Raw genomic sequence first — 12,563 nt, 5'->3', positions numbered from 1 at the left:
GTGTGAGATGCCTCTGGAGCAAAATGGTGCAGCACCAAGGCAGAGAAAATGCCTGCTGCTAGAGCAAGTGCCCGCTCCAAGAAAATAATTTCTCCCCTGCAGTCCCAGGGACAAGGAAAAGCTCAAGCACTCCAAAAAGGCTCCATGCACGGAGGCAGAGAGCCCATGTTGGATGGTGCAAAGAGAAATGCACTTGTGAAACCCAGAGCTCAGTCTTATTTTACAGACACAGATATGTGGCTATCTCGGGGGGACTGACATGCCATGGCTTGCGTTTCCCATAGATCTGTCACCTGTTTGTCCAGCCAGGTTCCTTTAGGATGTGCTTCCTCTTCCACCAGCCTGTCTACACTCACGCCTGCTCCCTAGGGAAAGCCACTTTCCCTCCTCTCCTTTTAAACTTTGCTGCTAAATTTAAGAGTGGCCTTGAGAGCGTCAAAGTGCTTTTTTGGAGAGGGTCCTGTTGAACAGTAGGAGCAGTGTCTGGCAGTCAGAGATGCATAAATTTCTGCCGTAACACAAAAATGTTAGTCAGGGCTCCTTTTGCAGGCGACGTAGCTGCGAGTGAATGACCGGGAGCCTGAGCGCACAGTAATGCAGTGTATGGGCCCTGCGCGCCATGGCATCCCCAGCCAGCACATTTCAGGCTGCAGGTTTTTTTCTGCTGTGCCGGCAAAAAGCGGTGTGGGATTATGCGCTGTGAATCAGTTCATTATAATCTGCTTCTTTCTGTAGGATGATTGACTGATGTGGTTGTGCGTTCAGCAAACAGAATGGCTGGTTTTAGTAGCAAAGGCATATTTTAAACATCCAAAAATAATAATAAGCAAAAAATAGAGCTGCTGCACACTATCGCGGCAGAAAGGAGAAGGGCAGGTTAGAATGCAGGGCTCCAAACAAAGTCATCCTTTGTGCAAGGCCAGGAGAAAGAGATCTCAAATGCTAGACAAAATAAATCCTTCGTGGTTTAAAAATGGGGCACACTCAGCTGGTATTTGGCCCATCTACAGGTCTGGAGAAATAAGCTTTTACAGGCCTTAAAAAACCTGGAGATATTTCCGTGATTGTTTGTGGGAGGAGGAGGATGGAAGGAAAAAAAAAGACTGAAGGTGACTCCTAGGGGAGAAGCTGCCGCAGCATTTTCCATCCCAGCCCTCAGAGGATGGAGAAGCTGAAAGTGCTGGCAGCTCAAGGTGGCTGGGAGGGGCACTCGGGTGGGGGTGGCCAGGGGGAGAGCATCCCACCGAAGGAGCGGTCCTTCCTGCGCCTGCCCTGCTCAGGATGCTCGTCGACACAGGCTCCCTGCTCATGCCGTTACGAGGCACGTCCTCTTCAGAACTCTGCTAATTACTGCACAGTAGTTAATCCTCCCGACAGCCCCTGAGGACCATGATTTTGTTTTTAGCCTCATGAACACAGATAGGGAGGGGGATGCACAGGGGTGAATTTATGTGCCAAGCAGGGCTAGATTTTAGGGGTATTTTGCTCCTTGCATGACACGTACTCACAGCGGCCACCTTTGTTTTTCACCCGCAGAACTTTGAGGTGAAAGCTGATGACCTGGAGCCCATCTCCGAGCTGGGACGAGGTGCGTACGGGGTGGTGGAGAAGATGCGGCACATGCCTAGCGGGCAGATCATGGCAGTGAAGGTAGAGTGAGCCTCCCGAGGTGCTTTCTGTCTGTATCATTGTGTGTGGACACCCTCTGCGCTCTCGTTCGTGCACATTTCTAGTCTTGCTTGTTCTGATGCATGCCTTCACTGAGATTTACTTCTTTCCTTATGAAATCCTCTTTCTACACAGGGGAAAAGAGTGCCGAGATAGATTTGGGCCATTTAACCAAGAAAAGGGGTGTGTTTTAGAAGTATGATGCTCAACGTGTTTCCAGCATTGTAGTGCATACAAACATTGTTCACCTTTGCCTACAATATTGCTGTTTTCGCTAGGATTTTACAAGCTATTTGCCATCATTTTTTAAATATGCGTATTTTTTTCTAATGTAGATACACCCTCAGATTCAGGGCTCTGCACACTAATTGTAATTGTAATTGTAAAGAAGAGTGTACTGTAAATTTAATTGCATAAGGTAATTTTCTTCAGCTGGGACTTTTTTAGTCTCTTTGGAACATAAAATTTTTGTTGGGATTTTCACATTTTGTCTGCTACAGTGTGATCTTGATTCATGACAGGCTTGTAGATACTATTATGAAAAGTTTTCATAACAACAGTTTAGACTCATAAGCTTGCAGCTTAGGGAAATAGTCATGGGAAAATTTGTATTTTGGGAAGGACCAATTTTTGCTTGGCTGAATTTTAGCTCAAGTTTCCTTTTAGAATAAGAAAAAAGAAAAAAAAGATGCAGAGCTGGAAACTATGGAAACTAAAGGAAAATTCTTAGCTCGTCAGTTGTGGACAGACTTCGCTGTGGATGCTGGGATGTGTCTCAGGGCCTCTGTGCTCTGCATTTGGTCTTCTTGTTTGCTTTGGTGTTCACCAAACTGCAGAAGACCTCTTTGAGTATGATGGAGGATCTGAAGAGGGTACGGCACGAACATTCAGGCTATTACTTACATCTGCGATGCTGAACAGTTTAATTCTATCGCATTACTGACCTCGAGTGGCTTCGGCCAAGGAGCCTGGAATATGTGTGTGACCTGTGTTGGACTGTGTCATGCCCCTTTGTGGTGCTTCCCAGCTGAGGGTCTCCAGGCATTTCACATAAATGACATTTCTTCCCTGGGAGACTGGGAAATGTCCATCTTCCAAAGCCATGGGGAGAACATGGGCTCTGGCTGCAGGGCTGGAGCCCTCTCTCGTGACCAAAGTCTGCTGATGTAAATAGATGTCCACTGCAGCTCCAAAAATCACGGGTCTCCACCAGCCTAGAATTTGATTTCCTGCTCCTTTCTCCTCTCCCAAGCCGCAGTGACTTTTGGCTGTTGCAAAAAGAGTGGCATTTGCAGGGAAGACCAAAATCACCTGCAGTTTGGGCTGAGGTGAGAAGACCCCTTCAGCCCCATTGTCCTCTGTTTCACTGGGGTGCTCCTACTGTGGGTGCTGTGCTTGTGATGTGCCTATGACAAAGACATATGATAAATGGGTAACACAAAGAGGTGTGATAAAAGGGTAAAGGCGTGATGTCAAGGCACTGTGGCCAGCATGGGTATGGCTGTGGCGAGTCCCCTGCAGCAGCAGCAGTGTGGTACGGAGGTGCTGATAGCCAACGCTAAAATGCTTTGTCTTCCAGCGGATCCGAGCCACAGTGAACAGTCAGGAGCAGAAGAGGTTATTGATGGATCTGGATATCTCCATGAGGACGGTAGATTGCCCCTTCACTGTCACCTTTTACGGGGCACTTTTCCGAGAGGTATGGCATCCTGGAGATCAGCCGCGCTGCCCCTGGGAGACTCAATCCTCTCCCAGGCTCTGAATTCCCATGCCTAGACTCCCTTCAAGTGCCAGGGGTTTAAATCTCCATCTAGACATGGAGACTTGGTACAATATGGATTTGCTCAATCCCAGCCTAAGGATCTGTCACGTACAGTTACTTCTTGGTGAGCAAGGAGAGATGCGGTCCCACGCGAGGAAGAGTCAAGGGCAGCCAAGCCCCAGTGCCAGGAATGTGCGAGGCCCCTGTGCCGAGACGTTGGGGCTTGGTGGTGGGTTTGAGTGATGGGGACAACCGACTCACAGCCTGATCCGTTAGCATTAATATTGTGCTGACTTGCAGTGAGAAAGCCACATGGAGGAAAAATGTGGAAAGCTCTGAAGAGCAAGATTTATTGAAGAGTTTTAAGCATAGCTCTGCAGAGCTGAACATTTCCTGGCTGAGCATTTGCTGTGACCTGAGCATGTAGGGAACCTCGGTCCCGATAACTTTCAGGACTCCTAAATCACTGTGACTCTGCTTTGGGAAAAGACAACAGAAAATACACCGTAAATGGTAGTGGACAGCACTTCATTCCAGCTGGGGAGGTGGGAAAGAGAAATCCCAGTACAGTTTTGTTGGATGACTTTTAAAAGACAGGGAAGAGGCAAACAGGCCAGCAAAAGGCAAGTGCCAAAGAAGACCTTTGCGTGTGAAAGGAAAGGAAAGGATGCTTCATTCCAGTGGGCAGATATTTGCTTTCTTTATCCTCCAGGGAGACGTGTGGATTTGCATGGAGCTGATGGATACCTCACTGGACAAGTTCTACAAACATGTCATTGACAAAGGCCTGACGATTCCTGAGGACATCTTAGGAAAAATAGCCGTCTCTGTGAGTATTAGCAGGGCGAGGAGGGAAGGGAAAGGGTGTTTCTCTTCTAATCCAAGTCCTACATGACCCAGTCTCCCTGCTGTATTTGCATCGGGAAGAGCATGGTCCACAGGCCAGCCCACGTGAACTTTCCTAGCTGGCTTCCAGTATCTCGTCTGAGGTGATGTTATTTGTAAGGCATAAATACCCCAAATGTGCCTGTACATGTAATTGAGAGGCAGCACAGTGTTAGATGTGGGGAGGGCCCTGCAGCTCCTTTGCCTTCTCATTAGGGTCCTGGTGCCCCTGGGAGATCCCTGGGTACCCACCGTCACGTTGGGCTCTTGTGAGGGTGCAGGACTCATGGGAGAGGTAGTTCCTTTCCTCCAAGGAGTTCTGGTGAGGATGGGGCAGGTGAAGCCAGATAGCGTTTCCTCCTCATCATGGTGCTGCCAGCTGTGATTGACTCTAGATTTGTTGTTTCAGATTGTAAAAGCACTAGAACATCTACACAGTAAGCTCTCCGTGATCCACAGAGGTAAGACATTTTGACACAGCCATGACCATGCTGCTGTCTGTCTGCCCTGCGCCACACACTCTTGGCCTCTCAAGGGCTGGCCTTGTGGCCAGGCACAGGGCTCCCAAAATACCTGAGGTAAAATGGGCCTTTGACAGCAAAAATATTCCCCAGCATCTCATGAGTAGCAAAACCTAGTCAGAGGAAATGTCTGCTGGTTTGCTCTTTAAAAACTGCATGCTGGTCCCAGTGTTTCCCCGAGGTGGAGGAGAATCGAGCCCCAGCCTGATTGTGCTGGCAGAGAAAGGGCTGTTTCCCCCTGGGTTGCGTTTCCCTAATGCACAATCTAAATCCGTGGTCTGCTTCAACATCTCTGCAAAATTAAAACAGACTTTTCCTTCTGACCTTGGTGAGCTTTGGATCAGGCTTTGCGAAGGCTTCTCTCTTAGCTCGGCGGCTCCATGTTGACGTGCAGTAAGAGGCGTCTCCATGCCAGCGTGATGCCTCGTGCAGTGATCTAACCATCCTTGTCCCCTTCTGTGAGCTTCCCTGAGCACTGGTGGGGCAGAATAGTTTGATACTGAAAATAGCCTCAAGTGAAGTCATAAATACCCTCCTTAAACTCTTTTGACATTTTCCCCTCTAGAGCATCTGAAAGATGCCACGAACACACTTAGAAAGAAACAAATTTGCAGTGTTGCTGCTTGACACCTTTATTTTTAAAGGGTCATTTTCAATTTGTCATGAGGAGGAAAAAGCCCTCTTTGGAGTGTGTGACTGCCAGGGAAAGGAGCATCTGAAGCGAACAGGGTTCAGCTTTAGCAGGCAGTCACATTTTGTACATTCTGCATGTGGCTGGGGGTTGAGTTTCTGCCTTCTGTATCATTTACAGTAGGTGGAAAATGCTGCTTGGCTTCTGGATTTCTGTTTACTTGTTTGATTTCCACTGAAAATTATCTTATTTCAGCATAGTAACAGATGGGTGAGGATCTCAGATACCTGAAGCTTTTGATTGCAAAATGCTGATTAGAGAGCAGATGTTAACGAACTGTAAACCACCCAATTCTAATAAGCAGGACTCAAAAGCAGCTTCTGGCCTCCTTCAGATGGTGTTTCAGCGCTTCTGTTTAGTAGTTTATCACATGTAGACAGAGGACCTTCTTGCAGAAGAGACCCCTTATTTCTGGGTGGCAACAGGGAAAGGATTGTTCCCTTTTGAGGGTCAGTGCTGGGACAAGAGAAAACAGGGTAGCCTGCACTACCTGCGCTGTGTTGAGATTTCATCTGGGATTAGCCTCACAGGGAGCGATTGCCTGCTGTGCAGGGAAGCACCTCTGGTGGATATCACTTCCTAGCTTCTTTCTGTGCCTTAATTTCCCTTTCTGATGGTGATTATAACTGCCTTCATGAGCGTGATGCAAGTGTGAATGCTCCAAGGGGGATTATAAGGCCATGACTGGAAGCAGATAAATCTGGCAGTAATAAATAGATGACACTGGCCTGATTTCCATAAGGTGTGGAGCACCCACACGCCTGCTGCTGTTCACATTGCCTTCAAGCTTGGTATCCTTAAAATTAGAGGCCATTTCTGAAATCTCAATCCTTGTCTTAGTTTACTGCTCCCTCCTTCTCCTGCAACCCCTGCTCCTCTTCACCCTTTCCTGGCCACCCGTCATCCTTTCCCCAGGGGTTTTTCCTTTTGCTGGCATGAGACCAGATCCAGCTGGAGACTTGCCAGAGCTCCAGCCGTTTGCAGAGATCCTCCGGAGGTGCTTCCAGCCCTGCTGAGCAGTTCCCCTGTGAGCGCTCTGATGTCTGTGGCCATCCCCTGCATGGTGGGATACGATGGCTACATGCAGGGTTGCATCCCACCCCCCCAAATCAGAGAGGGGAGTCTGCAAGGGAGGGGACGCTTGCAGGACATATGACAGGCCCATGAGGCAGTCACCTGAACTTTCAGTATCTGCAGCCAGCCGGGTTTCTGGCGTGCACAAAGCACGGGGGTTTGCACGGGCACCTTTGGTGCCCTCTGCTGATAGGAAGCTCTTTGGCTTTTTTTGGCTTGGCACAGCCACCCATGCATGACAGTGACTGTGGTATATGTTCCTTCTTGCAGATGTAAAGCCCTCTAACGTGTTGATCAATACGCAGGGGCAGGTGAAAATGTGCGATTTTGGAATTAGCGGTTACCTCGTTGACTCGGTTGCTAAAACCATGGATGCAGGATGCAAACCCTACATGGCTGTAAGTTGAGCCGCGGAGAAGCTGCATGTGAAAGCTGCTGCGGGACAGCCAGAGGAACATGAGCCTGGGCATCGGGTCATCGTAAAGGGGGAAGGATCAGCCTCCAGCATGTGTCCTGGGGACTCGATTTGGAAGACGTATCCCTGAAGCTACTTGTAAAGGGGCAGAGAGGGGAGACAGATCTCATGGGTCAGATCACATCTCCTGGGCACAGCTTCCTGCTGCCTTATCACCTCCCTGTGACCTTGAGGAAGGCTCTGTAGTTACTCTGTGTTGCATTTTTGCCATTTGCCCTGTGGGGACAATAGTACTTTCCATCTGGGAGAAAAAACAGTCCCCAGGGATTGGGTCCCTCAGACTCCTCCCGGGAGCTGCTGTTCAGGATTCACTCTCTGTGGAGCACTTGCACAGGGTGAAAATGGTCCTGGAGAATTGAGGCTTGTCACCCCCTATGTGCCAGATGTGCTGGGTCAGCTCCACCACCCCAATCCCTGGTGCAGGTACCATCTGCTTCTGGTGACCCATTTCACTGCCTGCCCTTACTGGCAAGGATGTGGGACCAGATCTGGCCCCATGACAACCAAGGGAGCAAGCTGGTGGCATGGGCTAAGTGGTCCTGGCCTGCCACCATGAAAGACTCATCTGAGGTTGGTGAGCCCTGGGTGCAGGCATCGCACTGGGGCCATCCCTGTTCCTCAACCACCTTTGTCTCTGTTCACAGCCTGAAAGAATTAACCCGGAGCTGAACCAGAAGGGGTACAGCGTCAAATCTGATATCTGGAGCCTGGGGATCACAATGGTAGGGTGACCTAGGGGCTCACAGCGATGCCAGGAGGATTGAGTGTTGTTCGTGGATTCCTTTTCCTCCCCATAGCCCCCCTGACACTGGTGGCACTGGTTCCCTGGGAAGGTGGCGGGGTGGAAATGGGAATACAGCTCTGGAGGTACCAGGGAGCACGCCGCAGGGTGGAAGGGAAGGAGGGTGGAGCTGCTTTGTCAACTCCTTGCTGTCTTCGGAGGCATTGCTGGGGTGCCACCCTGGTGGGGACGACCCCGCTGCGCTGGCCGCGGGCTGCCGGGAGATGGCAGCATGGGCTAAGGCGAGGGCGTCCGGCGCCGCACGTCTGTCGCCTTGGAGCAGGTTGGATTTCAAGCACAAAAAAATACTCCCAGCGTTTAGCAATTAGCAAAGTCCCCCTCAGAAGAGGAGGGATGGGTAGCGTCTCCCACGCAGCGTTTAGGGGGAATCCATCTGCTTGCAGAATAGTTTTGTAGCGCATTTACCCTTTGCAACATGGGGTTGTTTTTTAACTTTTAACCTTTCCCGAGTGACGTCTAACACGAGGGTTACGGAGGATTGAATATGGAGACTGCTGGGTCTCTTCAGGCCTTTCCCTTTTGCTGGGAGAGGGTAAGCAAGACGTGGCCAGGCGGGGTGAGGAAATGCCATGTATTTGTGCAGGGCCTAAAAACCCACACCCCTGGGTGGACATAGAGGAATCTGAAATCCGTGGGGCGTGAGGGCGAGCCATGGGGCGTCTGGACTCGTGGGGGACGCCCTTCCAGCAGCTCAAGCAGGTGGTGGAGGAGCCATCGCCGCAGCTCCCGGCAGAGAAGTTCTCGGCGGAGTTCGTCGATTTTACCTCGCAATGGTAAAATACCTCCTTGGTCCCACTCGCCCTGGTCCCGCTCGCCCCGGCCCGGCTCACCTCCGCCATGCTGTGGGGAAGCCGAGGAGGGCAGGCGCTGGCGGCCTCCTGCGTCCCTGTCCCCACAGGCGTCTCTCTGGGGTACAACCCAAATTTTTGAACAAAACGTCCCCCCGGGGGAAGGGAAGGGCCTTTGTGCCCTCACTGAGCCGTGAGGGCCAGGCTGGGGCCTGGCACTGTGCAGGCACCGCGCACCCTTTGCCGGAGCACTGATGATGGCGGTTGTGGGGGTCTTCCCTGCCTGAGGTGGCGAGGAACAGGCTTGGTCGCTTTGGGAGCACACGCAGGAGGAAGGGATTTAGGAGACTTTCTCAATCCGATGGCCCCCACGTCAACAGCACAAGGTGTTTGTGGCTGGGCCGGCAGCACGGGCGGGTGCAGGCAGGCAGGTCTGCCAGGCCCCTCACATCCCCGGGGTTGGCGCGGGGCAGGGAAGGGGAGCGGGGCGCAGAATGCCTGCGTCCTCCTGCCTCCCGCTCCCAGGGGGACACGGCTCTGAGGGCAGGGGCGGTGCAGAGTTTGCCCCGTGGTGGCCCCCGTTGGCGGCCGTCCCGCTACTGGGGCCCTCCGGCTGCTGCGCTGCTTTCCGTGGGACTCGGAGCTGGAAGCAGCGGGAGAGTTTGGCTGTGGTGTAGGAAAAGGGTTGGAGCAGATGCGCGCTGTCTGGAGGTTGCGAGAGCTGCATAAAAGCACAGGCTCTCCCAGCACCCGAGGAGGCTCACAGCTGCCCTCATCGTATGGTTCAAAGAGAGCTGGCAGCGGCCCCACGGCTCCTGACTGCTTCTCCCTCCAGCTTCCCTGGAAACCGCCTGGGAGGCGTTTTTATTTTCCAGGCGCTGCAGTGCCATCCGCGGCTTGCCAAGTTGGCAGGTGGATGGTGGGTTTGCGTGGTAGCCCAGAAAGGACGGCAGATCGACAAATACAGAAATGTGAGACTGTTCCCGAGCTGCCAGCGTCAGGGCCTGGAGCCCAGCCGGCTCTGCTGTGACCCAGGAAGGGGATTATCAGCCACTCCTGCCTGGGGACTTTAAGTACCGATACTCAGATTCTTCGGAGTCTTGTTCAAACGTGTTTTCGAGGTCCCCGTGATTCAGCTGCACACCTCTCTACCGACCCATGCTGGGGAATACCTGCCCGTGCCCACACTGCTCTGTGTCTATCGGAGGTGGGAGCTGGCTTGGAAAAACCCTCTCACAAAATGCCCACCGTTTTTGCAAGGCCCACGCTGAGATTTTGGACCAGCTGCCTTTCTCCCATGCTGCTGGCTCTCTACTTGTTATTGCAAAGTTGCCTGTTTGTGCCAGGCAGGCTGTTGTTCCCCACTGAATATTTTGCTTTTGCAAGCACGGTGTCTTGCAGCTATAGCTGTGGGCTGATTTAGGAGTAAGATATCCACAGCCGTTCATGATGGTTGCAGTGAGAATGATCCCGCTGAGCAGCACTCATGCTTTGGGGAGCACATGGCGCTTCCTCTCTTTGCAAATCCTATCCTCCAGGATCACTGAAGATGCCTCAACGCCAGTGGAGTGGCATGGACTTGGAAGAGTGCACTTTGGCTGCAGATTACACTAGTTTTGTGTTGTTGGAGTCTGAGAATTTCTTCTGACACCAAACCAGGTCACATCAACTCAGTGTATCGAGCTTGGCCTGGCTTAGGCCTATCTCAAATTCAAGAGGTCGCAAAGTGAATCACACTGTCTGCTGCCTGGGGCAGCAAAAGTCTGATTACCTGTAGCCACTGCAGGGAAGTTCCTGGGATGTCCGAGTCAGGATCAGATCCAAATATGGCTCTTCGTTCCTGAAGATTTACATTGATTTCAGCAACTTGTCACTGGATTTCCTGGTATTAGTAACCTGTGAACAAGGTTTTTGTTTGTAGAGAGTCTAAATTAGGAGGATTATACCCAAATCCTGCTTCTGGACACACCTAACCTTCAAATTCACCTTAGCATCTCAGCTTGGGCTGCTTTTGAGCTCAGAGGATGTGACACATCCCGTACCTTCAGTTCAGCAATATTGGCACGTATCGTTACTAGGTTCCTCTGTTCATTCACAACATGACACTGAACATGAGCCCGCTACACACAGCAAGCAGGAAATATCTATTCAGTGTGTGTCCTCCGCTTCCTCTGGGCTCCGGCAAATCCCAGCAGAGGAGCGACTTATCATCACTGAGGTTCTCACTTTTGTTTTGCTCAGTGTGACACCTTTTCCCCGCCACCGACGTGTACGTGTGTGAAGATCTTTTCAAGTTGCTCCAAGTGTCTTTCCCCTAAATACACTGTCAGGAAGTGAGTAGAGATTACGTCCTGTCTTTTAAAAGCTATTTTCTGCTGGAAGGAAACCAAAATAACTTCCAACTACAACCCTCCAGAGCCATCTGTTGTAGGAGAGGAGAAAAAAAGGATGTCCCATGTAACCGTCCCCGCTGATAACAGCACGGTGATAAACAAACAGTTGTACACGTGCTTCAGAGCCACTCGGTCCCCACTCCCAATCAGAGGTTGGAGGCTGTATCCATTCCCTTAGTCACTGGCCTACTGGATAGTACCCAAAAAACCAATGGTACCTGGCCCCCAGCACCAAGCAGTGTCTTGACTGGTATATATGGAGTCTCCGGGTCTCTTGTTTGACCTTGATTGAGCTCACTGCACTTGTGTGTACATAGCACTGTGTACCATACGGGGCCCATGTGCAGGCTGTGTTGGCTGTAGGTATCCTCAAGGCCTAAGCTGTTCACTTAACATACAGATGAGTAGTTCAACTTATGCTACAGGGACTTGAAACCTTGCTTTTGTCATGGTGTAATTTTATGGCCTTGCTTAAATTGCATACAGAAAGTAACTTTTAAAATTTTTCTTCTTTTTTTTCATTAAAGCTTGAAGAAAAATTCCAAAGAACGGCCAACGTACCCAGAGCTTATGGTGAGTGTGCCTGCGTTAAGCAGTATATTGGTTCAGAGCTGAGATGGATTATGATGAGGTGCTGAGGACAGGGTTTCCAATAGTGACTGGTGATTTGGGATACTTAGCATCTCCATTTTCATAACAGATGTGAGAATCACGGCACTTCAGGGTCTTGGGAAGGTGACTGCAAATCAGAGATGCTCTTTGAAATGTTGTTCAGGTGCTATTCCAGTCAGATCAAGTGAGAAAAATATGTAAAAGCAGTTAACAAATTTGTTAAGGGACAAGAATGAGGCTGTGGGGAGTCAGCGAGGATAAAATCCTCTTCTTGGGTTTGTGTGATGGCTTCAAACACCTAAGTGAAATGGATGCACCACGGATGCTCCACATGGGCTGTAGGAGCTGAGTGGCCTGCTAGGCTTTACTGTCATGGTGCCTTGGAGAGGAGACTTTTTGGGCAGAGTAATTCCTGGATGTTAGGGACAGAGACAAGTCTGTGACTAATAATTCCGGTTATTGAATTTCATCTGCTGCTTAGAGACTGTTTGCTGTGAGCATGTCTAGGACAGAGGAGTAACTAAGGAAGAAAATGCTGATAAAGGCTTACGACGGGGGAAATGCAAGGCAGTGCAGGGCTTTGAGGTCAGATGCACTTAACTGCTGATGAACTCCCAGCAGTGCAGACACTGATGTACACTCAGCCAGAGCTCTGGGCTGGTACTGGCAAGAAGGGGATCTGTGGTGAGATTTTTCTGCTAGGGCTCCACAGCTTCATGGCTTCTCTCCTGACTTTCTGGTATTGATCCTGGTGCTCCTAATAGCCGGCAAAAAGCAGGAGAGCTTAGGAAGTCAGTGTTTCACCCCCATAAGCATCTAGTCCCTTTCTTACTCTCACCTGATTCACAGCTTGCTAAAGTCAGGAACGTGCCTAACTTTGTTATTTCTGAAG

The 12,563-nt window shown here is 50.6% G+C and overlaps 1 protein-coding gene across 1 annotated transcript in view; it reads left to right on the top strand.

The window, feature by feature from the left end:
* Positions 1-12,563, top strand: part of MAP2K6 (mitogen-activated protein kinase kinase 6) — a 54,575-nt gene that overhangs the window by 27,669 nt on the left and 14,343 nt on the right. Inside the window, 8 exon segments of the mRNA XM_009323664.1 lie at positions 1,537-1,650; positions 3,248-3,367; positions 4,143-4,259; positions 4,725-4,776; positions 6,872-6,999; positions 7,721-7,814; positions 8,528-8,651; positions 11,587-11,632. Of these exon segments, the coding sequence (XP_009321939.1) occupies positions 1,537-1,650; positions 3,248-3,367; positions 4,143-4,259; positions 4,725-4,776; positions 6,872-6,999; positions 7,721-7,814; positions 8,528-8,651; positions 11,587-11,632 (795 nt within the window).

The sequence above is a fragment of the Pygoscelis adeliae genome, unplaced genomic scaffold (genome assembly GCF_000699105.1).
Source record: "Pygoscelis adeliae isolate BGI_AS28 unplaced genomic scaffold, ASM69910v1 Scaffold75, whole genome shotgun sequence".
In the NCBI taxonomy this organism is placed as follows: Eukaryota; Metazoa; Chordata; class Aves; order Sphenisciformes; family Spheniscidae; genus Pygoscelis; species Pygoscelis adeliae.
The sequence above is the reverse complement of the archived record's forward strand: the minus strand, read 5'-3'. Positions and strand labels throughout refer to the sequence as shown.